The 22,319-nt window shown below is 42.8% G+C and overlaps 1 protein-coding gene across 2 annotated transcripts in view; it reads right to left on the bottom strand.

Moving 5' to 3' along the window:
* EMILIN2 (elastin microfibril interfacer 2) overlaps positions 1 to 22,088 on the bottom strand; it is a 63,290-nt gene extending 41,202 nt beyond the window's left edge. The window contains exons 1-2 of one of the 2 annotated variants that reach the window (XM_064379367.1): positions 21,955 to 22,088; positions 21,348 to 21,470 (exon numbers count right to left, since the gene is read on the bottom strand). In XM_064379367.1, the coding sequence (XP_064235437.1) occupies positions 21,348 to 21,470; positions 21,955 to 22,088 (257 nt within the window). Of the gene's footprint in view, positions 1 to 13,900; positions 14,007 to 19,919; positions 20,235 to 21,347; positions 21,471 to 21,954 lie in introns of those variants that run through there. The other variant, XM_012446849.3, reaches the window with a different exon arrangement.
* Between the last annotated feature and the right edge of the window lie 231 nt (positions 22,089 to 22,319).

Raw genomic sequence — 22,319 nt, 5'->3', positions numbered from 1 at the left:
GGGCAGTGGTGAAATCTTGGCTCACTGTAACCTCCGCCTTCCAGGTTCAAGTGATTCTCCTGCCTCAGCCTCCCAAGTAGTTGGGATTACAGACGTGCATCAGCACGCCCAGCTAACTTTTGTATTTTTAGCAGAGACACAGTTTTGCCATGTTGGTCAAGTTGGTCTTGAACCCCTGACCTCAAATGATCCCCCCACCTCGGCCTCCCAAAGTGCTGGGATTACAGGTGTGAGCTACCACGCCCAGTCTACAAGTTTGTTTTATTTATTATTTATTTATTTAGAGACTGAGTCTCACTCTGTTGCCTAGGCTGGAGTGAAGTGGTGTAAAATTGGCTCACTGCAATCTCTGCCTCCTGGGTTCAAGCAATTCTTCTGCCTCAGCCTCCCAAGTAGCTAGTATTATAGGTATGCACCACCATGCCCACCTAACTTTTGAGTTTTTAGTAGAGATGGAGTTTTGCCATGTTGGCCAGACTGGTCTCAAACTCCTGACCTCAGGTGATCCACTTGCCCCAGCCTTCCAAACTGCTGAGATTACAGGCCTGAGCCACCATGGCCGGCCCCGGACTACAAGTTTTAAATATAGGTGACTTGCTTCCATTTTCTTTAAAATTAAGTTTTTTTAAAAAAAATCACATAATCTGCATTATTTTGTTGTTTTATTTAAATAAAACAATTAAGATCTGTGGGTTAAGCATTGTTTCTTGTCCTCTTAATGAACATGGGCATAAGCTGGCCCACGACCCAAAAAGACTTCACTTTGCTTCAATCAATTTTTGCAAATAAAATATAAAACCAGGCATGGTACTCTCAAAGAAGCCACACAATTAATATTAAAAATAATTCCCTATGTGTTTAATATTTACCTTTTTCTAAGAGCAGTTATATCTTTGGTCATTGCATCCTCTCGGTAATGCCAAACTCTTCTTTATAGTGGCGTGACATGAACCCTCACAATTTGAAAGCTGTGCCATAGAGATTATAGTGAGATTGCCAGGTAAGTAACCCATATTACAATTTATATCATTAGTTCGGTTGATTTAACTATAATCCACCATATCACATCATTTTAGCTACAAGCTTTTTCACTGAGTATTAAAAACCATTTTCAGTCCAGGCATAGTGGCTCACAGCTGTAATCCAAGCACTGTGGGAAGACAAGGCAGGTGGACTGCTTGAGCATAAGGGCTTGAGAGCAGCCTGGGCAACATGGTGAGACCCCATATGAATTTGTTATCAAAAAGAAAACCATTTCCAGGCCAGGTGTTGTGGCTTATGCCTGTAATCCCAGCACTTTGGGAGGCCAAGGAAGGCGGATCGGCAGATCAGAGGTCAAGAGTTCAAGATTAGCCCAGTCAACATGGTGAAACCCTGTCTCTACTAAAAATGCAAAAATTAGCTGGGCATGGTGGTAGGTGCTTGTAGTCCCAGCAACTCGGGAGGCTGAATCAGGAGAATCACTTGAACCTGGGGAGTGGAGGTTGCAGTGAGCCAAGATCATGCTACTGCACTCTAGCCTGGGAGACAGAGTAAGACTCTGTCTCAAAAAAAAAATAGAAAAAGAAAAATAAAAACCATTTTCAAAGACTATGTATCTCACAGTTTCCATTTTAAAAATATAAACCATGGAGAGTTGCTCAAATTTGTAGTCTGCATGACTGAAAATTGAAAACTCAACCCAGATCGTGTGATTCTTAGTAGAAAGACAAGCTAAAAACACTCTTTCATCCATCCATTGAGCAACAGTAGTGTCCTTTGGATGCCTAGCAGGTGGTACTCAGGCACCATAGCCTTCCTTGAGCTGTCAGTATTTAATATGAAGCAGTTATACTAATATGGAAACCCTATGAACAATAAACATATCTCTATCACCCATAACCACTGAGGTGCACTAGTCCCAGCTCAGCCAAAGACCAGTGACATCAGACAAGACCCAACCCTGCTCTAATCTTCAGTTACCTCAAGTATCAACTGAGATTTATAATATTTGCCCTCTTTTGCACCCCAAACATTAAAAGGAAAAAGCTTTGAAACAATAAACCTTTACAGAAATGAAAGAAAATTATATACAGCATGTGCATTTATTTACTGTAAGGCAAACACTTGCAATGAGACTAAAAATTTAAATTCCTTCCATAATAGTGGACTCCACTGCCCACATCAAGGATTACAGTTAATTTCTGACAATCAGGTGATAAATAATGAGGTCCTGATTGTCTCCCGGATAAAAGCAGTCCTGCCATAACCTCCAAATGACAGACCAGGAACTAATTCACCTTCCTTTGCAAAACGTGGTCATTTCTAGCAATACCCTCAACAGAGCAGCACACAGATCCCCGCTCAGCGCCAAATCTCCACGTCCTCAGAACTTGTGGGGCAAAAGGAGCTACGGTCCCAGGCCCAGCGCTCACTCCCTTCCACTGCCAGCTGGGCATCCCTCTCAGTTCTCGCACAGACTACCAGTCTCCTGAGTGAGTCCTTCCTGCACCTCTCACCCCACCCAGTCCCCCTACCCAAATACATTTTGCACACATGGCCGGTTACCACTTGAAAGCACAGCTCTAAGATGGGAAGAAACCAGTGCAAAAAGGATGAAAATACCCAAAACCAGAATGCCTCTCCTCCTCCAAGGGATCACAACTCCTCACCAGCAAGGGAACAAGGCTGGATGGAGAATGAGTCTGATTAACTGACAGAAACAGGCTTCAGAAGGTGGGTAGTAACAAATCTCTCTGAGCCAAAATATCATGTTCTAACCCAATGCAAAGAAACTAAGAACCTTGAAAACAGGTTTGCCGAAATGCTAACAAGAATAAACAGCTTAGAGAGGAATATAAATGAATTGATGGAGCTGAAAAACGTAACATGAGAACTTCCCGAAGCATATACAAGTTTCAATAGCTGAATCGACCAAGCAGAAGAAAAGATATCAGAGACTGAAGATCAACTCAATGAAATAAAATGAGAAAACAAGATTAGAGAAAAAAGAGTAAACAGAAATGAACAAAGCTTCCAAGAAATATGGGATTATGTGAAAAGACCTAAAGTACGTTTGATGGGTGTACCTGAATGTGACAGAATGATTCCAAGCTGGAAAACACTCTTCAGGATATTATCCAGGAGAACTTCCCCAACCTAGCAAAGCAGGCCAACATTCAAGTCCAAGAAACACAGAGAACACCACAAAGATATTCCTCAAGAAGAGCAACTCCAAGGCACATAATCATCAGATTCACCAGGGCTGAAATGAGGGAAAAAATGCTAAGGGCAGCAAGAGAGAAAGATCGGGTTACCCACAAAGGGAAGCCCATCAGACTCACAGTGGATCTCTTAGCAGAAACCCTACAAGCCAAAAGAGAATGGGGGCCAATATTCAGCATCCTTAAAAAAAAGAAATTTCAACCTAGAATTTCATATCCAGCCAAACTAAGCTTCATAAGCAAAGGAGAAATAAAATCCTTTATGAACAAGCAATTGCTGAGAGATTTCATCACCACCAGGCCTGCTTTACAAGAGCTCCTGAAAGAAGCACTAAACATAGAAAAGAACAACCAGTACCAGCCACTCCAAAAACGTACCAAATGGTAAAGAGCATCAACACAATGAAGAAACTGCGTCAACTAACGGGCAAAACAACCAGCTAGCATCAAAATGGCAGAATCAAATTTACATATAACAATATTAAAATGGGCTAAATGCTCCAATCAAAAGACACAGACTGGCAAATTAGTCAAAACCCATCAGTGTGCTGTATCCAGGAAACCCATCTCACATGCAAAGATACACATAGGCTCAAAATAAAGGGATGGAGGAAGATCTACCAAGCAAACGGAGAACAAAAAAAAAAGCAGGAGTTGCAATCCTAGTCTCTGATAAAATAGACTTTAAACCAACAAAGATCAAAAGAGACAAAGAAGGGCATTACATAATGGTAAAATGATCAATGCAACAAGAAGAGATAACGATCCTAAATATATATGTACCGAATACAGGAGCACCCAGATACATAAAGCAAGTTCTCTTAACAACCTAAAAAGAGACTTAGACTCACAGAGAATAATAGTGGGGGACTTTAACACTTAACTGTCAATGTTAGATCAACAAGACAGAAAATTAACAAGAATATCCTGGACGTGAACTCAGATCTGGACCAAGCAAACCTAACAGACAGCCATAGACTCTCCACCCCAAATCCACAGAATGTACATTCTTCTGGGCACCACATCACACCTACTCTAAAATTGACCACATAATTGGAAGTAAATCACTCCTCAGAAAATGCAAAAAAACGGAAATCATAACAGTCTCTCAGACCACAGTGCAATCAAATTAGAGCTCAGGATTAAGAAACTCAGAACCATAGGACTTCATGGAAACTGAACAACTGGTTCTTGAATGTTGACTGGATAAACAATGAAATGAAGGCAGAAATAAAGATGTTCTTCAAAACCAACAAGAATGAAGACACAACGTACCAGAATCTCTGGAACACATTTAAAGCAGTATCTAGAGGAAAATTTATAGCAATAAATGCCCACATGAGAAGCAAGATCTAAAATTGACACCCTATCATCAAAATTGAAAGAGCTAGAAGAGCAAGACCAAAAAAACTCAAAAGCTAGCAGAAGACAAGAAATAACTAAAATCAGGGCAGAACTGAAGGAGACAGAGACACAAAAAACACTTCAAAAAAAAAAAAAAATCAATAAATCCAGGAGGTAGTTTTTTGAAAAGATCAACAAAATAGCAGACCACTAGCCAGATTAATAAAAAAGAAAGGAGAGAAGAATCAAATAGATGCAATAAAAAACAATAAAGGAGATATCACCACAGATTCCACAGACATACAAACCACCATCAGAGATTACTACAAACTCTATGCACATAAACCAGTAAACCTGGAAGAAATGGATAAATTCCTGAACACTTACACCATCCCAAGCCTAAACCAGGAAGAAGTCGAAATCCTCAATAGACCAATAACAAAGGCTGAAGTTGAGGCAGCAATTAATAGCCTACCAACCAAAAAAAGCCCAGGTCCAGATGGGTTCACAGCTGAATTCTACAAGACATACAAAGAGGAGCTGGTACCACTCCTTATGGAACTATTCCAAACAATCCAAAAGGAGGGAATCCTCCCCAAATCATTTTATGAGACCAACATCATCCTGATACTAAAACCCGGCAGAGACTCAACAAGAAAAGAAAACTTCAGGCCAAGAGCCATGATGAATATAGATGCAAAAATCTTCAATAAAATACTGGCAAACCGATTCCAACAGCACATCAAAAAGCTTATCCATCACGATCAAGTAGGCTTCATCCTGGGATGCAAGGCTGGTTCAATATATACAAGTCTATAAACGTAATTCACCACAAAAACAGAACCAAAGACAAAACCACCTGATTTTCTCAATAGATGCAGAGAAGGCCTTCGACAAAATTCAATAGCCCTTTATGCTAAAAGCTCTCAATAAACTAGGTATCAACAGAACGTATCTCAAAATAATAAAAGCTATTTATGACAAACCCACAGCCAATATCATACTAATGGGCAAAAACTGGAAGCATTCCCTTTGAAATCTGGCACTAGACAAGGATGCCCTCTCTCACCATTCCTATTCAATGTAGTATTGGAAGTTCTAGCCAGAGCAATCAGGCAAGAAAAAGAATTTAAGAAAGAAGAAAGTCAAATTGTCTCTATTTGCAGACGACATGATTGTATATCTAGAAGACCCCATCGTCTCAGCCCAAAATCTCTTTAAACTGATAAGCAACTTCAGCAAAGTCTCAGGATACAAAATCAATGTGCAAAAATCACAAGCATTCCTATACACCAATAACAGACTTAAAGAGAGCCAAATCAAGAACGAACTGCCATTCACAATTGCTACAAAGAGAATAAAATACCTAGGAATACAACTAACAAAGGATGTAAAGGACCTCTTCAAGGAGAACTACAAACCACTGTTCAATGAAATAAGAGAGGACACAAACGGATGGAGAAACATCCATGCTCGTGGTTAGGAAGAATCAATATCGTGAAAATGGCCATACTGCCTAAAGTAATTTATAGATTCAATGCTATCCCCATCAAGGCACCGATGACCTTCTTCACAGAACTGGAAAAAACCACCTTAAACTTCATATGGAACCAAAAGAGAGCCTGCATAGCCAAGTCAATTCTAAGCAAAAAGAACAAAGCTGGAGGCATCACGCTACCTGACTTCAAACTATACTACAAGGCTACAGTAATCAAAAGAGCAATGGTAATAGTACCAAAACAGAGATATAGACCAATGGAACAGAACAGAGGCCTCGGAGGCAATGCCACACATCTACAACCATCTGATCTTTGACAAACCTGACAAAAACAAGCAATGGGGAAAGGATTCCCTGTTTAATAAATGGTGTTGGGAAAACTGGCTAGCCATGTGCAGAAAGCAGAAACTGGACCCCTTCCTGACACCTTACACTAAAATTAACTCCAGATAGATTAAAGACTTAAACATAAGACCTAACACCATAAAAACCTTAGAAGAAAACCTAGGCAAAACCATTCAGGACATAGGCATAGGCAAGGACTTCATGAATAAAACACCAAAAGCAATGGCAACAAAAGCCAAAATAGACAAATGGGATCTAATTAAACTTCAGAGCTTCTGCACAGCAAAAGAAACAATCATTAGAGTGAACCAGCAACCAACAGAATGGGAAAAAGTTTTTGCAATCTATCCATCTGACAAAGGACTTATATCCAAAATCTACAAAGAACTAAAACAGATTTACAAGAAACAAACAAACAAACCCATTCAAAAGTGGGCAAAGGATATGAACAGACACTTTCAAAAGAAGACATAGATGAGGCCAACAAACATAGGAAAAAATGCTCATCATCACTGGTCATTAGAGAAATGCAAATCAAAACTACATTGAGATACCATCTCACGCCAGTTAGAATGGGGATCATTAAAAAATCCAGAGACAACAGATGCTGGAGAGGACGTGGAGAAATAGGAACACTTTTACACTGCTGGTGGGAGTGTAAATTAGTTCAACCATTGTGGAAGACAGTGTGGTGATTCCTCAAGGACCTAGAAATAGAAATTCCATTTGACCCAGCAATCCTGTTACTGGGTATATATCCAGAGGATTATAAATCATTCTACTATAAGGACACATGCACACATATGCTCACTGCAGCACTGTTTACAATAGCAAAGACTTGGAACCAACTCAAATGCCCATCGATGATAGATTGGACAGGGAAAATGTGGCACATATACACCATGGAATACTATTACTATGCACTCATAAAAAACGATGAGTTCGTGTCCTTTGTAGGGACATGGATGAACCTGGAAACCATCATTTGCAGCAAACTGACACAGGAACAGAAAATAAAACACCACATGTTCTCACTCATAGGCAGGTGTTGAATAATGAGAACACATGGACACAGGGAGGGGAGCATCACACACTGGGGTCTGTGGGGGAGGACTAGGGGAGGGACAGTCGGGAGGTAGGGAGTTGTGGAGGGATAACATTGGGAGAAATGCCAGATATAGGTGATGGGGATGGAGGCAGCAAACTACACTGCCATGTATGTACCTATGCAACAATCCTACATGTTCTTTACAAGTACCCGAGAACCTAAAATGCAATAAAAAAAAAAAAAATATATATATATATATATGTATGCACAGCTCTGATGATGTCCCTGCCAGGTGTGGGGGCTCATGCCTGTAATCACAATACTTTGGGAGGCAGAGGCAGGAGGATCACCTGAGCCCAGGAGTTTGAGGCCAGCCTGGGGAACACAGCAAGATCCCATTCTCCATAAAAAGTGGGGAAACCCAAGTTTGATGATGTTCCTAATGAAAGCATTCATGACCCTCCTTTGCGTGGATAATAAAGCCCACACTCCCAACCACAGTGTTAGGGACTGAATCGTGTCCCCCCGTAGAAAGATATATTGGCATCCTAACCCCCAGTACCGAAAAATGTGACTTTATTTGGAGATAGGGTCTTTACAGAGGTGATCAAGTTAAAACAAAGTCATTAGAGTGGGTCCTAATCAGGTAGGTTTGGTGTTCTTAGAAAATGGGAAAAATTTAGTTAACCAGGTAGCTAAAGAAAAAAAAAGGGGGGCGGAATCTGGAGACAGAGACAGGCACACACAGAGGACAGATAATGTGAAGAGACACAGGGAGAAGACACATGTCTATGAGCCATGGAGAGAGGCCTGGAACAGATCCTTCCCTTGAAGCCCTCAGGAGAACCAACCCTGCCCACATCTTGATTTATGACTCCCTGTGGACACCCACCTCCAGGTTCCTGCTGGTTCGTTTTGACTTACATTGACCTTGGCCTTCTTTCACATCTGCATATATTCAACTGGAAGCTTCCTTCAAAGCTCTAAGACGTCACCACTTGCAAATAAGTTCTCAGATTCCTCCTGACTGGAAGTAATTTTCTTCCACCTCTGAGTACCCCCAGCACTTTGTGTTTCTCGTACTGCAATCCTCATTTCTAGCTTTTATGTTGTAATTATTTATGCATATGTTTCAATTCACCTGCTAGATATGAACTTCCAGAAGCCAACAGAAAGTTCCTTGCTGTATCCCTGTAGAAACTGGTTCTGGGCCACATGTAGGCCTTACACAAAAATATGTGTTTAATGAAACAGTCTTAAAAGAGTAAGTTTTATTTCAAGCCTATTGAGCTTTCTGCCAATTCAAAATGCTTATGCTAATTATGAATCCTTAATCCAACATTTTCCAGGGCTGTAAATGTAAAATGTTTTTTACTCCATGATGGTTTTATTTTTACTTATTGATTTTGAGACAGGGTCTGTCACATAGATTGGAGTGCAGTGGCAAGATCATACTCACTATAGCCTCAACCTCCCCAGCCTAAGCGATCCTCCCATCTCAGCATCCTGAGTAGCTGGGACCGCAGGTGTGCACGCCCAGCTAATTTTTGTATTTTTAGTAGAGACTGGGTTTTTCCATGTTGCCCAGGCTGGTCTCTAACTCCTGAGCCCAAGTGATCTTCCCACCTCAGCCTCCCAAAGTGTCAAGATTACAGGTGTGAGCCCCCACACCTGGTCCATTATGATTTTATCTAGTGTTCTATATCTGTTTTGTCTCTACCATCTCAGTGGTTCTTCAGAAACTCCAAGAAGTATCCTTACTATCAATATAAGTTATTTTCTCAGTCTGTATTTCACCATGCCTTCAGCAACTATATACAGATGATGGTACACACACACACACACACACACACACACACACACACACACGAGACTCTAACAACAAAAAGTAATCAACTACAGCCAGGTGCAGTGGCGCACACCTGGAGTCCTAGTCACTCAGGAGACTGAGTTGGAAGGGTCACTTGAGCCCAGGAGTTCAAGACCAGTCTGGGCAATGTAGTGAGATTCCATCTCAAATAAAAAGTCAACTATTGATACATATTACAACATGAATGAATCTCAAAATCTTTCCGTTCAATGAAAGAAGCCAGCCAAAGAGACTACAACCTGCATGACTCTATTTACATAAAACTTTAAAATATGCAAATTTATCTCTAGTGAGGGAAAGCAGATCAGCAGTTCCCAGGGAGGGGGTGTGGGGAGAAACTGGAAGGAGGGATTAGCAAGGGATATGCTGATTGTAATGTTGGCTTCATGGGTGTAGATGTCAAAATATTAAATTGTACAACTTCAAATATGTGGCTTACTCATGTAAATTATACTTCAGTTAAGCTTTTTTTAACTATGTAATTTCTGCATTAAGGTATTTTAAAATCTCTTCAAATCTGTGAAAGCACAGTACCAGTCTTTTCCTGACTATGCAATAATGTATTTCAATTACACAGAAACTAAATTCAGCATCATTAAGTCTTTGTCAGAGTTTCAGAATGAAGGTTTAAGTAGAGTTGTTTTTTAAAAAAAATCTATCAGATTACTCTTCAGACACACAACCAATTGTTTCTGCCTATTGAGAACTCAGGTCTAATATTTACTTTTGTTCTTTTAAAGGTATTGGATCAATGATTAAGGAAGAAAGCCAAACAGGATTTTTTTTAAAAAAAATAACTGCCTTCAAACTGCCATGTTGTATACAATAACACAAAACATCACAGATGTATATTAGCATTTTGAAAATACAACAAGAAATAAGACCAGGACCAGATGGAGTCACAGCTGAATACTACATTTAAAGAAGACATTTAAAGAAGAATTGGTACCAATCCTGTTGACACTATTCCACAAGATAGAGAAAGAGAGAATCCTCCCTAAATCATTCTATAAAGCCAGTATCATCCCAATACCAAAACCAGGAAAGGACATAACAAAACAAGAAAACTACAGACCAATATCCCTGATGCAGATAGATGCAAAAATCCTTAACAAAATACTAGCTAACCAAATCCAATACCATATCAGGTCAGTTTCATACCAGGGATGCAGGGATAATTTAACATACACAAGTCAATAAATGTGATACACCACATAAACAGAATTTAAAAACAAAAATCACATGATCATCTCAATAGATGCAGAAAAACCATGTGACAAAATCCAGCATCTCTTTATTATTAAAATCCTCAGCAAAATCGGCATACAAGGGACATACCTCAATGTAATAAACACCATGTATGACAAACCTACAGCCAACATAATACTGAATGGGGAAAAGCTGAAAGCATTCTCTCTGAGAACTGGAACACAACAAGGATGCCCACTTTCACCACTTCTATTCAACATTGTACTGGAAGTCCAAGCCAGAGCAGTCAGACGAGAAAAAAATAAAGGGCATTGAAATTGGTAAAAAGGAAGTCAAACTGTCGCTGTTTGCTGATGATATGATTGTGTACCTAGACCCCTAAAGAATCCTCCAAAAAGCTCCTAGAACTGACAAATTCAGCAAAGTTTCAGGATACAAAATTAATGTACACAAATTAGTAGCTCTGATATACACCAATAGTGAGCAAGCTGAGAATCAAATCAAGAACTCAACCCCTTTTACAATAGATGCAAAATAAATGAATAAATAAAATACTTAGGAATATGCCTAACCAAGGAGGTAAAAGACCTCTACAAGGAAAACTACAAAACATTGCTGAAAGAAATCATAGATGACACAAACAAATGGAAACATATCCCATGTTCATGAATGGGTAGAATCAATATTGTGAAAATAACCATCCTGCCAAAAGCAATCTACAAATTCAATGCAATTCCCATCAAAATACCAGCAACATTCTTCACAGACCTAGAAAAAAAAAATCCTAAAATTCATATGGAACCAAAAGAGTCCACACAGCCAAAGCAAAACTAAGCAAAAGAAACAAATCTGGAGGCATCACACTATCTGACTTCAAACTATACTATAAGGCCATAGTCACCAAAACAGCATGGTACTGGTATAAAAATAGGCACATAGACCAATGGAACAGAATAGAGAATCCAGATGTAAACCCAAATACTTACAGCCAACTGGTATTTAACAAACGAAGCAAAAACATAAAGTGGGGAAAGGACACCCTATTCAACAAATGGTGCTGAGATAACTGGCAAGTCACATGTAGGAGAATTAAACTGAATCCTCATGTCTCACTTTATAATCAGCTTAAGGTGGATCAAGGACTTAAATCTAAGACCTTAAACTATAAAAATACTAGAAGATAACAATGGAAAAACTCATCTAGACATTGGCTTAGGCAAAGACTTCATGACCAAGAACCAAAAAGCAAATATAACAAAAACAAAGATAAATAGGTGGGATTTAATTAAACTAAAGAGCTTTTTCATGGCAAAAGGAACAGTCAACAGAGTTAACAGACAACCTGCAGAGTGGGATAAAATTGTCACAATCTATACATATAAGGACTAATATCCAGAATCTACAACGAACACAAACAAATTAGCAAGAAGAAAACAAATAATCCCATTAAAAAGTAGGCTAAGGACATAGACAATTCTCAAAAGAAGATGTAAAAATGGCTAAAAAACATGAAAAAATGTTCAACATCACTAATGATCAGGGAAATGCAAATCAAAACCACAGTGTGATACCACCTTACTCCTGCAAGAATGGCCATAATCAAAAAATAAAAATAGTAGATGCTAGCATGGATGCTATAAACAGGGAACACTTCTACTCTGCTGGTGGAAATGTAAACTAGTCCAACCACTATGGAAAACAGTGTGGGGATTCCTTAAAGAACTAAAAGTAGAACTACCATTTGATCCAACAATCCCACTACTGGGTATCTACCCAGAGAAAAAGAAGTCATTACCTTAAAAAGATATTTGCACATGCATGTTTATAGTAACACAATTCACAATTGCAAAAATGTGGAACCAACTCAAATGCCCATCAATCAACAAGTGGATAAAGAAACTGTGCTATAGGGCTGGGTGCTGTAGGTTACGCCTGTAATCCCAGCACTCTGGGAGGCTGAGGCGGGTAGATCACTTGAGGTCAGGAGTTTGAGACCAGCCTAGCCAATATGGTCAAACTCCAACTCAAGTAAAACTACAAAAATTAGCCGAGGCGTGGTGGCAGGCACCTCTAATCAAATCCCAGCTACTCGGCAGGCTGAGGTGGGAGAATCGCTTGAACCCAGGAGGTGGAGGTTGCAGTGAGCCGAAATCAAGCCACTGCACTCCAGCCTGGGCAACAGAGTGAGACTCTATCTCAAAATAAATAAATAAATAAATAAGAAACAAACTGTGGGGCATGTGTGTGTGTGTATATATGTGTGCGTGTATGTGTGTGTGTATATGTGTGTGTGTATATATATACACACACATACATGATGGAATACTTCTCATTTATAAAAAGTTATGAATTAATGGCATTTGCAGCAATCTGGATGGAACTGGAGACTATTATTCTAAGGGAAGTAACTCATGAATGGAACACCAAACATCATTATGTTCTTACTCATAAGTGGGAGCCAAACTATGTGGATACAAAGGCATAAGAATGATACAATGGACTTTGGGGACTCAGGGGAAAAGGGTGGGAAGCAGGTGAGGAATAAAAGACAACAAATTGGGTGCAGTGTATATATACTGCGCCAGTGATGGGTGCACAAAAATCTCGCAAATCACCACTAAAGAACTTACTCATGTAACCAAATGCTACCAGCTCCCCAATAACCTATGGAAATTTAAAAAAAATAAACAAAAAAAGAAAACACAACAAGAAGTTCTTCCTAATTGGGATTACTCATTTTCCAGTAATGATTCTGACAAGGAGTAAGTCTAGAAAGAGCTTTGCTCTTCGGTTCTAGACACGAGACAGCGGCATTTCTGCTTCCCCCCTGCCCTGTCCATGAGAAGGAGAGCTGTGCCTTGCCTTGCCAGTTATTCTCAGCAGCCATGCAACAGAATGACTCGCAAACCTCGAGAGTGGCCAGGAGGTGACGAAATATGTTGTGATGGGAAAGGGCGCATGGTCCATCGTAGCAGAGTGGGGCCCTGACCTTGCTTCCACACACCAGAAGGCTGCCCCTCCTGCTGAAAGCTGTCCAAGATCGCCAAGGTCGGAGATGACTGACATAAACCGGGTCTGAGCACCATCAGCACGGCAGGCCAGACTCAAAGTTCTGGAATGTGTGAAATATTAAGAAAGGCTTGACCATGCCTCCCTGCCCCAGTCCCCTTCATTCAGAGGCTAAACGCAAGCCAGAGTCGCTTTAGTGGAAAGAGGTTCTCTTTGAAAAGGGCTGGATTGTGAAACTCACCCCACGCCCTAAGTTCTGTTGCAATCACCAGCTTTCCTCCTCCGTTTTCAAGATATGTGGAAAAGCTTCAGTTAGCAGAAAAACAAGTAGCATTGTCACCACTATGGTTTAGAAAACATTTTTAGGTCTTTACCTCATCATTTTCTCACAACATCCCTGTGGAGCAGATGGAGGGAAACAACTTCAAGTAAGAGGGAAACATCTCGCGCCTCCTCTTACGATGGCCCCAGAGTAAGTCTCTGTAAAAGAAAACCTAATGAAGCCCATGCATTAGGCAGAACCCCTGCAATCACAAAGGTGCACGGAGATGGGGAAACCTGGGGAACAGCTGCAAAGTCTCAGCAAATTCTTCCATCGAAATGATCCACTTAAAAAGCTTCATCTGCACTGTTTTTCTTTAACCAAACTTCTTTTAACCAAACGCATAATAAAATACATTGTCTTGAAAGGCTGACGCTGCAGACAGTAATTCTTAGGCGTATTCTCTCATCTCCTAATATTTTCTTAGGTGGAACAAAAAAAAAGGCAGCTGAGTCCTTCTGGGTCCTTCTAAGTGACACACCCAGGAAAGTTTGCTTTTACAGCATTTTCAAACCAGGAATTTGGCTCATGTAAATGCTTCCTACTTTGTTTCAGCACCCATCACCACTTTAAAACAGGAAGGAAAGAAGAAAACTTATTGGCGCGTGTAGTTTTAGTCATTTCATTATTTTTCCTTCAGTGTGAACCGCTGTCATGTTGAGAAATATGGGGCTTCTCCCTCGATTCTCCCAGGAAAATAGTTCTTTGTAAGGAGAAGTCATGCTCAGCTGTACCATGTTATCAAGTGGTTTGTTGTTATTTTTAAGCTCAGAAATCTACTTCGTCAAGGATGGAAGCAGTTAACGCTGAGCAGTAAAAAAGTCATGCGGCCAACAATAAATCAGAACATGTATGCGGCAGACTGGAAGGAATCTCACCACTGGTGTAGTTTACCCGTTTTAGATTTTTTGAAAACAGGATGCAAAGCTCTGTGTAACTGCTGAATGTGGCAACTGCTTCATTACGTACACACAGCACGTGTAGATAACATCTTAATATTATGCAAAGCGGAAGAGGATTTTTTTTTCTAAAAGAATTCAAGGAACACATTAGTGGCTGGTGATAGATCACCTGGGGATTGGCACTAGTTTACCACCGCTCACAGCAACATCCAACATCTAGCTAACCTTTCTTTACTGACCTACTCCAGGCACAGAGACCCCTGCAGAACCAGCAAGAAATACCACGGGCCACGGCAGCGTTGACTTTGACCATAATCACTTACATGCATTCCCCCAAAGAGACTGCACTTCTGGCTCAGCTTCCAATGCAATCTCTAAGAATTTCACTTAATTTGTTTACATTTAAATTTTATTTTATTTTTTAGAGATGGGCGGCATCTCACTATGTTGCCCAGGCTGGATTCAAACTCCTGGACTCAAGCGATCCTCCCACCTCAGCCTCCCGAGTAGCTGGAATTACAGGAACACACCACTGTGCCCGGCGGAGCTTCACTTAATCTTTTAAAGTTCATCTTAGGCATGTCAGTGTCATTATTACCTTAATTCACTGAATGTAACAATTTGAATTGTGAGTATTTTAGCTTTTCTCCAATGTGTCAGTAAGCATCAACTTCAGACCCAAAGTCTTCAAAGATAAGACCCCCCCCATGAGGCAGCACCATTTCAAACCAACAAACAATAAAATCGCTGAGTGCTCACCAGATGTGCCCGCTAGGCAGGTGTTACGTTAGTGTGACAGCGCAATTTTTTTTTTTTTACAGAAAGCTTTTATTTGTTCAAAGTAACCAGTGCTATGGATGCAAAAAACCCAACAACTCTTCCAATGCTACTTTTAAAACAAACATATCAAAGTTGATTTTCATTAGGATGTAGTTATTTCATCACACTAGTAAATCAAAAACCAAGACCCAAATTTTTATATATATATATATGTGTGTGTGTGTGTATATATAAATATGTATAAAATGTGTGAACAATTATTGAGCTTCATCTTCTGGACAAGAATGCCAAGTTAGTCTCTCTTCATAAAAAGCAATTACAATTTGAGGACACTTCATATTTGCCTCTCTCGCCAGCACCAAGCCTGCCTCATCTGAATCTTTCCATTTCATGAGAAACCTCAATTCTCCACTGATATTGGCACCAATTTACTCTTTCAGACAGCACAGTTTTTGAAAGTTACATCAACGGCAGCTTGAGCCTCCTCCCCACAACCCTGTCATGTAGATGTGAGAAAAATGTGCCTCAGAAGGGCTAAATGACTTTCCTGTGGTCACACAGCTCGGTGGTGGAAGATCTCGGGCTGCAAGCCAACTCTTCTATCTCCTCTTCCAGAGCACGTCAGCCACCCACTCCACTTGGATGGAGCTCCCACCCGTTCGCTGTTCTCTACAGCCTATCCCCACCTGCCTCCCCTTTTCTGGCTACCTCAGGAGTTTAACTCAAGTACCACGTGCCAATGTAGGTGAAACAGATCAACAGAGAAAGACCAATTAAGGGGCTTCATGAAAACAAGTTCTAACAAAAAGCAAGCAGTTTTTCGTAAGGCCATTACCTCTATTTGAAGGCTATTCGCTGTTTTCTAAGACAAAGGTAGAAACTGTAGCCCAAACATACGCATGTTCTTTTTCCAAGACCCCAGTCTCCGCCCTACCTAATCTCCTGGCTAAACTTGTGATAAGAATAAAGTAATGGTGTGGAAATGTTCTGGAAATGCCAAAGGCCCTGTGAGCAGAGCATCTCCTCCACTGGGAACTAGGAAGAGATAGGAACAACAGAAATAAGAAACTTAAAAGGAAGGTCTGGAGATTCTAGGGGAGCAGCCCTAAGAGGCCGATAAGGAATGGAAACCCAAAGAAACTCAAAATAGCAACAGCTGTGCCTCTCCGGCACGAGCTCAGTCTTCCTTAGCTGACTCCAAGTTACCTTCAATGCCAAGGAACAAGCCTCCTGACAGCCAATTGATGGTAAAACTTGTTTAAAAGCTAAAAGAAAAAAAGATTCCTCCAAAGCTATACACAAAAGGCACCTTTTGAACTGAAAGTTGATCTGTTCCTAGAGATGTAGAAAACAGAATATTGGCTCTGGAAGATGTAAGCCCTCATTCCCCACCACCCCCGCTTCACAGCCTTACATGTTCTGTTCTGGGGTTTTGTTGTTATTCTTTTAGACTCTTGTCACCCAGGCTGCAGTGCCGTGGCGCAATCGTGGGTCTCTGCAGCCTTGAACTCCCAGGCTCAAGCAATCCCCCATCCTCAGCCTCTCCATTAGCTGGGACTACAGGCACGTGCCACCACACCCAGCTAATATCTTCTTTTTTTTTGTAGAGACAGGGTCTCACTATGTTAATCAGGCTGATCGTGAACTCCTGAGCTCAAGCGACCCTCTCGCCTCAGCATCCCAAAGTGCTGGGATTACAGGCATGAGCCACCACGCCCAGCCAAATGTTCTGTGTCGTTTTTTTTTTAAAGCCACATTCCCTGGCTGAGGTTATTCCCTAAGAGACAACTTTTCTTCCAACCGAACAACCATCTGCTCCCCTCGGAACCTGAGTAGGATTAGAGGTGTTCCGAACTCAACAGGAGAAGTCAACACCTGCTACAAATTCCTGGCAGGCATTATCTCAGCAGCACAGACTCTGTGTGCTGGCCCCACCCAGACCCCTCCCCAACTGCCGAGATCTTTTTTAGAAAAAGAGCTAATAGGAAAAATTCTGCCAAGATACAACACTGGCCACGAGGCGGTGGGGGGAGGTGGCCAGATGCTGATAAGCCCGAGTCAGTGTGTGGTGTCAGAAAACTCTGCCTTACAGAGCGTCAGCCCTTAGTGGGGAGGCAAAGTGAACTCAGAGTAATCCTGCCTCGCCTCTGGGGTCCTTGGATGTCTTTACCAACAACGCAGCCTATCTGTGGACCAGAAGCCTCCCAGTGCCCCCAATACTAAAACCATCAGGCTGACCAGGAGGTGATGGGACAATGTGGACGCGTGAAAAAAAACAATGCCAGTCCAATAAAGAGAAGAAAGACCACGCTGTTTTCTACCAGCCGTACATCCAAACATGACCAAGCAAGACTGACACTCATTCATTCTCTCTCTCTCTCTCTCTCTGTTTTGAGACAGGGTCTCACTCGGTCGCCCAGGCTGAAGCACAGTGACATGATCATAGCTCACTACAGCCTCGAACTCCTGGGCTCAAGCAATCCTATCTCAGCCTCTCTTTTGGGCTCAAGTGATCCTCCCACCATAGCCTCCCAAAATGTTAGATTACAGGCATCAGCCACCGCACCTGGCCCAGAGCTCTCTGTCTCTAAGTAATTCTCTACCTGCTTGGCTACCATCTAACTTTCTTTTTTTTATTTTATCATCAGAGCCTTTTTCCCAACATACCACTTTCTGTGTAACTAAGTTTCCTCACAACTCACTCCTTCAATCTCACACAAATGACAATGCTACACCCCACTGACCTGAATGGTCTCTTTCTGCAGAAGCAATTGCTTCCTGCTCACTAACCCGTGGCCTTTCTGGAGCCTGAAGCCTCCAGGACTTCTCTGAGTCTCTAAGATGGGGTTTCCTCCACCAATGTCTTTACTTCACTCTCTCTTCTTGCCTGGCTCTTCCTCCTCCTTCTCCTCCTCTGTCCCTAAGAACTCAGCTCTGCTCAACCATCTCAAGGCCTCAGTGGTGCTGACCTATCTGTCACCCTCAACTGCAGAAATGCGTTTCTATCTCCAGCATCCCGGCCAAGCTTCAGCCCTGTACTTCCAGCACTGCTCACAAATTACCCCTCAGTCACTCTAGGGTGAGTTTCTGAAGAACCTTCTCTTCCAGTCTGGGCAACATAGTAAGATCCCAGACCCTAAAAAAAAAAGTAAAAAATTAGCAGGATGCAGTGACTTGTGCTTATCATCCCAGCTACTCAGGAGGCTGAGGTGGAAGGATCGTTTGAGCCCAAGAGTTAGAGGCTGCGGTAAACTATTTTCGTGCTACCTCACCCCAGCCTGGGTAACACAGTGAGACCTTGTCTCTAAAACACAACCACCATAATAAAGAACTTCAACTTCCCTTCCACAGGTCCCAGGTTCTAAGGAACAAATCATGAAAAGGCTGACTTGACAATAAATTGAGAGGTGACTCAGGCTTCTGGATTCCTCAGAGAAAACTGAGCAATTCCATGTGAAACAGCCATTCCTCCTTGTTAAGTATAAAAAGAAGGCTCCTTCCTTTATCTTCATTCATCCACTAATTCTCAAAACTTAAGGGCCAGGCGAGGTGGTCACACTTGTCATCCTAGCACTTTAGGAGGCCAAGGCAGGCAGATTGCCTGGGCTTAAGAGTTCGAGACCAGCCTGGCCAACATGGTGAAACTCTGTCTCTACTAAAAATAGAAGAAAAAAAAAATTAGCTGGGTGTGGCGGCATGCATCTGTAGTCCCAGCAACTCGGGAGCCTGAGGAATAAGAATCACTTGAACCTGGGAAGCAGAGGTTGCAGTGAGCTGAGATCATGCCACTACATCCCAACCTGGCGACAGAGTGAGACTGTCTCAAAACAAAACAAAGAAACAAACAAAAACCAAAAAAGAAACCTTAGGAAACATTCTTCAGTTGAAAAATAAGGCAAACCATTCTGTCCCATCCCTAAAGAAACTGAAAAAGTTCAAGACTGAATTTACTGTGAAGCTCATGTCAAGATTTTCAGGTTCATCAACTCAAAGAGTCTGTCTTTGTTTCTTAAACTTCACACTTACAGTGCAGTACTTAAAATGTAAAAATGCACTTGAATTGTTGACATAGTTATTACTGAAGAAAAATACCCAGGTCACTTATTTTGGCTTTGTTTAATAAAACAACAGAAATGCCTGTCATTTGTTATAAAGATTCTGTTGTCCTACTCACTGGGTGGCAAAAACACATTCCCACTGCCTTGCGTTAACCCGCTGATCTGGAGGCAATTCTCTCCCCATTGACAACCAAGTTTCACTGAGTTTTGATCAAATAGAACAATTAATCATACTTTGGTATTCCAAGCAGCTAAAATAATTTGAGAAAATAAAAACAAGCCATCTTTTAAACAAAAATGCATTACCTTCCAAAATGAAAAATTCATTTACCTCTGAATTGTCACCAGTAGGTTTTAAAGTTATACCGAGCCACAACATCCAATTCTTGTATGAATAAAATATTCCTGATTAATAACTCAATTCGAATTTTAAAGAAATACATTCAAACTGTGTTGAATACGTAGTTTATATCACTCCCACAGTGTAAAACCCTTACTCGGTTCTGGGTTCACTGACTGCTGGCCGCGAATGATGAGGTCTCAGTCTTACTAAGAGATTAAGGTCGAATGACAGTACCTTATCTCTCTGGCAATGTATCCAACTCAAAGAGATAGCCTAGCTGGGCATTCAATTTCAGCGTTTTTCACTGTATATTAGGAAGTGGGGACCTCTCTAAGTTTCTGTTTGTTTTTGTGTTGTTTTTGCCCAGCAGGAATTAGCTGAACCCTGTTTGCAGCTCCTCCAGCAGCCCACGTGGGGTGGATCCAGCGACCACTTCCCACAGGACTACAGGCTCATTTACTGTTCTCTGGAATAAGGTTTCCTGGAGTACAAGTTCCAGTCTGTCCCTTGGTTTTACCAAAGACAGATCCGCCTACTGACGATTCGCCGCTGTAATGACAACTGTGCTCTAAGACAAACAACTTATTCTTAGTGACAAACAATTAATTTCAGCCATTATGTGTTCCTCAACAGCCATTTATTCACATCGGCCCATCTTCCGATATCACACTGACACAAAACCCCAAAGACTTGCCGGATGATAATTGAATGTCACGCATTTAACACCATTTGTACTTTATCGCGTTGCTTTTTTAAGATGGTGAAATCTTTCTAAGCAAAAAGATGATTAATTCTTCCCCCTGTCTTTAAGGGCCATCTCTCCCACAATCTCTAGCGAAATTCCAAACCTAAGTTGTGGGGAGGGTTGCTGGAGAACCACAGCGTTCAACAAAGTGTTCCAGAGGTTTTAGCTTAAACATCTAAGGCACCGGAAGATTCCGTTTTATGGGGACATACGGACAGAACTCACTTGTTTTAGAACACTGCTCAGCCAAACCTCTCAGCGAATCCTACATTGAAAAGTCTTTAGCAGTATACATTTTGGAATCTTCTGTGTGCCCCAGAACACACAATATGGATCTAATTAGATTCAGCTGCCTTATGTTAGAAACAAAGATTGAAAGGAAAAAAACAGAAGTGGGAGTGGGAGCTTTGTTCATCCTCTCCTATGCCCCCGCGACCCCACACTCCCCAGGCGTGCGCATCCTCCCCGATCACTCTGGCAGCACACGCTCCCTAAATACCCCAGCGTGGCCGGTGCCCCGCGCAGCGCTCTGAGCGCTTTTCCAATGCTTGGTTTACACGGGATCTGGAAGAGATTTACTGGAGGACTAGAGCCCAGCGCGACAACCCAACCCCACCCCCACCGCCCCGGCCCGGGCGCACCCCCCCTCGCTTCCTGGCTCCAGGACTTACACCAGCGCGGACGGACAGGGCATCTGGTTCCAGGCACAGTTGTACTGAGCCTGAATAAAACTCTCACTTCCCTCCAGCACAGAGCAGCTCACATTCTTGTTCACGATGTAGGCGCACCAGTTCCTGGGAGGCAGGAGAGAGAGGGTGAAGGGCACCGTGTAAACCCGGAGAATAATGAGGCCAGGGGAGAGGGGACGGCAGCCCCAGACCCAGAGAGGGTCGGGGAGCCCGTCGCCCTCAGCGGAGGCGGGAGCTTCACAGAGCAGACGCCAGAGGGCGCCCGGGTGCGCGCCTGGAGAGCGCGCGCCTTCACCCGACCAAGACGGGAAAGAAAAGCACCCATGGTCCCAGGGGGTCCTGGAATTCCTGGGCGTCGTTTTCGGATCACCCGAGTCTGAGGGACACTCTCTGTGCCCACGCCCCCGGAGTCAGCTCTGCCTGAGGCGCCGGCCATGGAGCCCGCGGTCACCGGGAGAAGGGGTCGCCCGGGAAAGTCCAAGGGAGACCCCCGGCTGCCGCTCGTCGTCTCAGGCTGGGCAGCTCCGGGGCTCAGCGGCGGCCGGGGAGGGGTAGGAGGTTTGGGGCCAGCGGAGGGGCGCGCACTTACTTGTTTCTGGCGCTGGGCCGCACGGGGTACCCGGGCTGCGGGCCGGCGCGGCACAGCCCCACGCCGCCCAGGGCCAGCAGCGCTACTGCCCAGCTCCAGAGCGCGAGGGGCCGGGGAGAAGTCGGCTGCCACATTCTGCGCGCAGCGGGCGCGCCCCGCCTGCCAGGGTCCGGAGCGCGGCGGGTCGGGGCAGGGGCCAAGAACGAAGCTGCCGGCGGCCGGAGCGCCGCCAGGGAAGTCAGGAAACTCCGGCGCTCCGCGGCGCCCCCACCCACGCTCCGCGGCCGGCCCCTCCGGCTCCTCGTTTCTACTTCTTTTGCAGCCCCGTGCGCCCTGCGCTTCTCCTCGGTCTCTCAATGACGCAC

Source organism: Aotus nancymaae, unplaced genomic scaffold (genome assembly GCF_030222135.1).
Source record: "Aotus nancymaae isolate 86718 unplaced genomic scaffold, 86718_ANA_hifiasm-v0.15.2.pri h1tg000020l, whole genome shotgun sequence".
NCBI classification, from domain to species: Eukaryota; Metazoa; Chordata; class Mammalia; order Primates; family Aotidae; genus Aotus; species Aotus nancymaae.
Note: the sequence above shows the minus strand (reverse complement) of the source record. Positions and strands in the feature narration are given on the sequence as shown.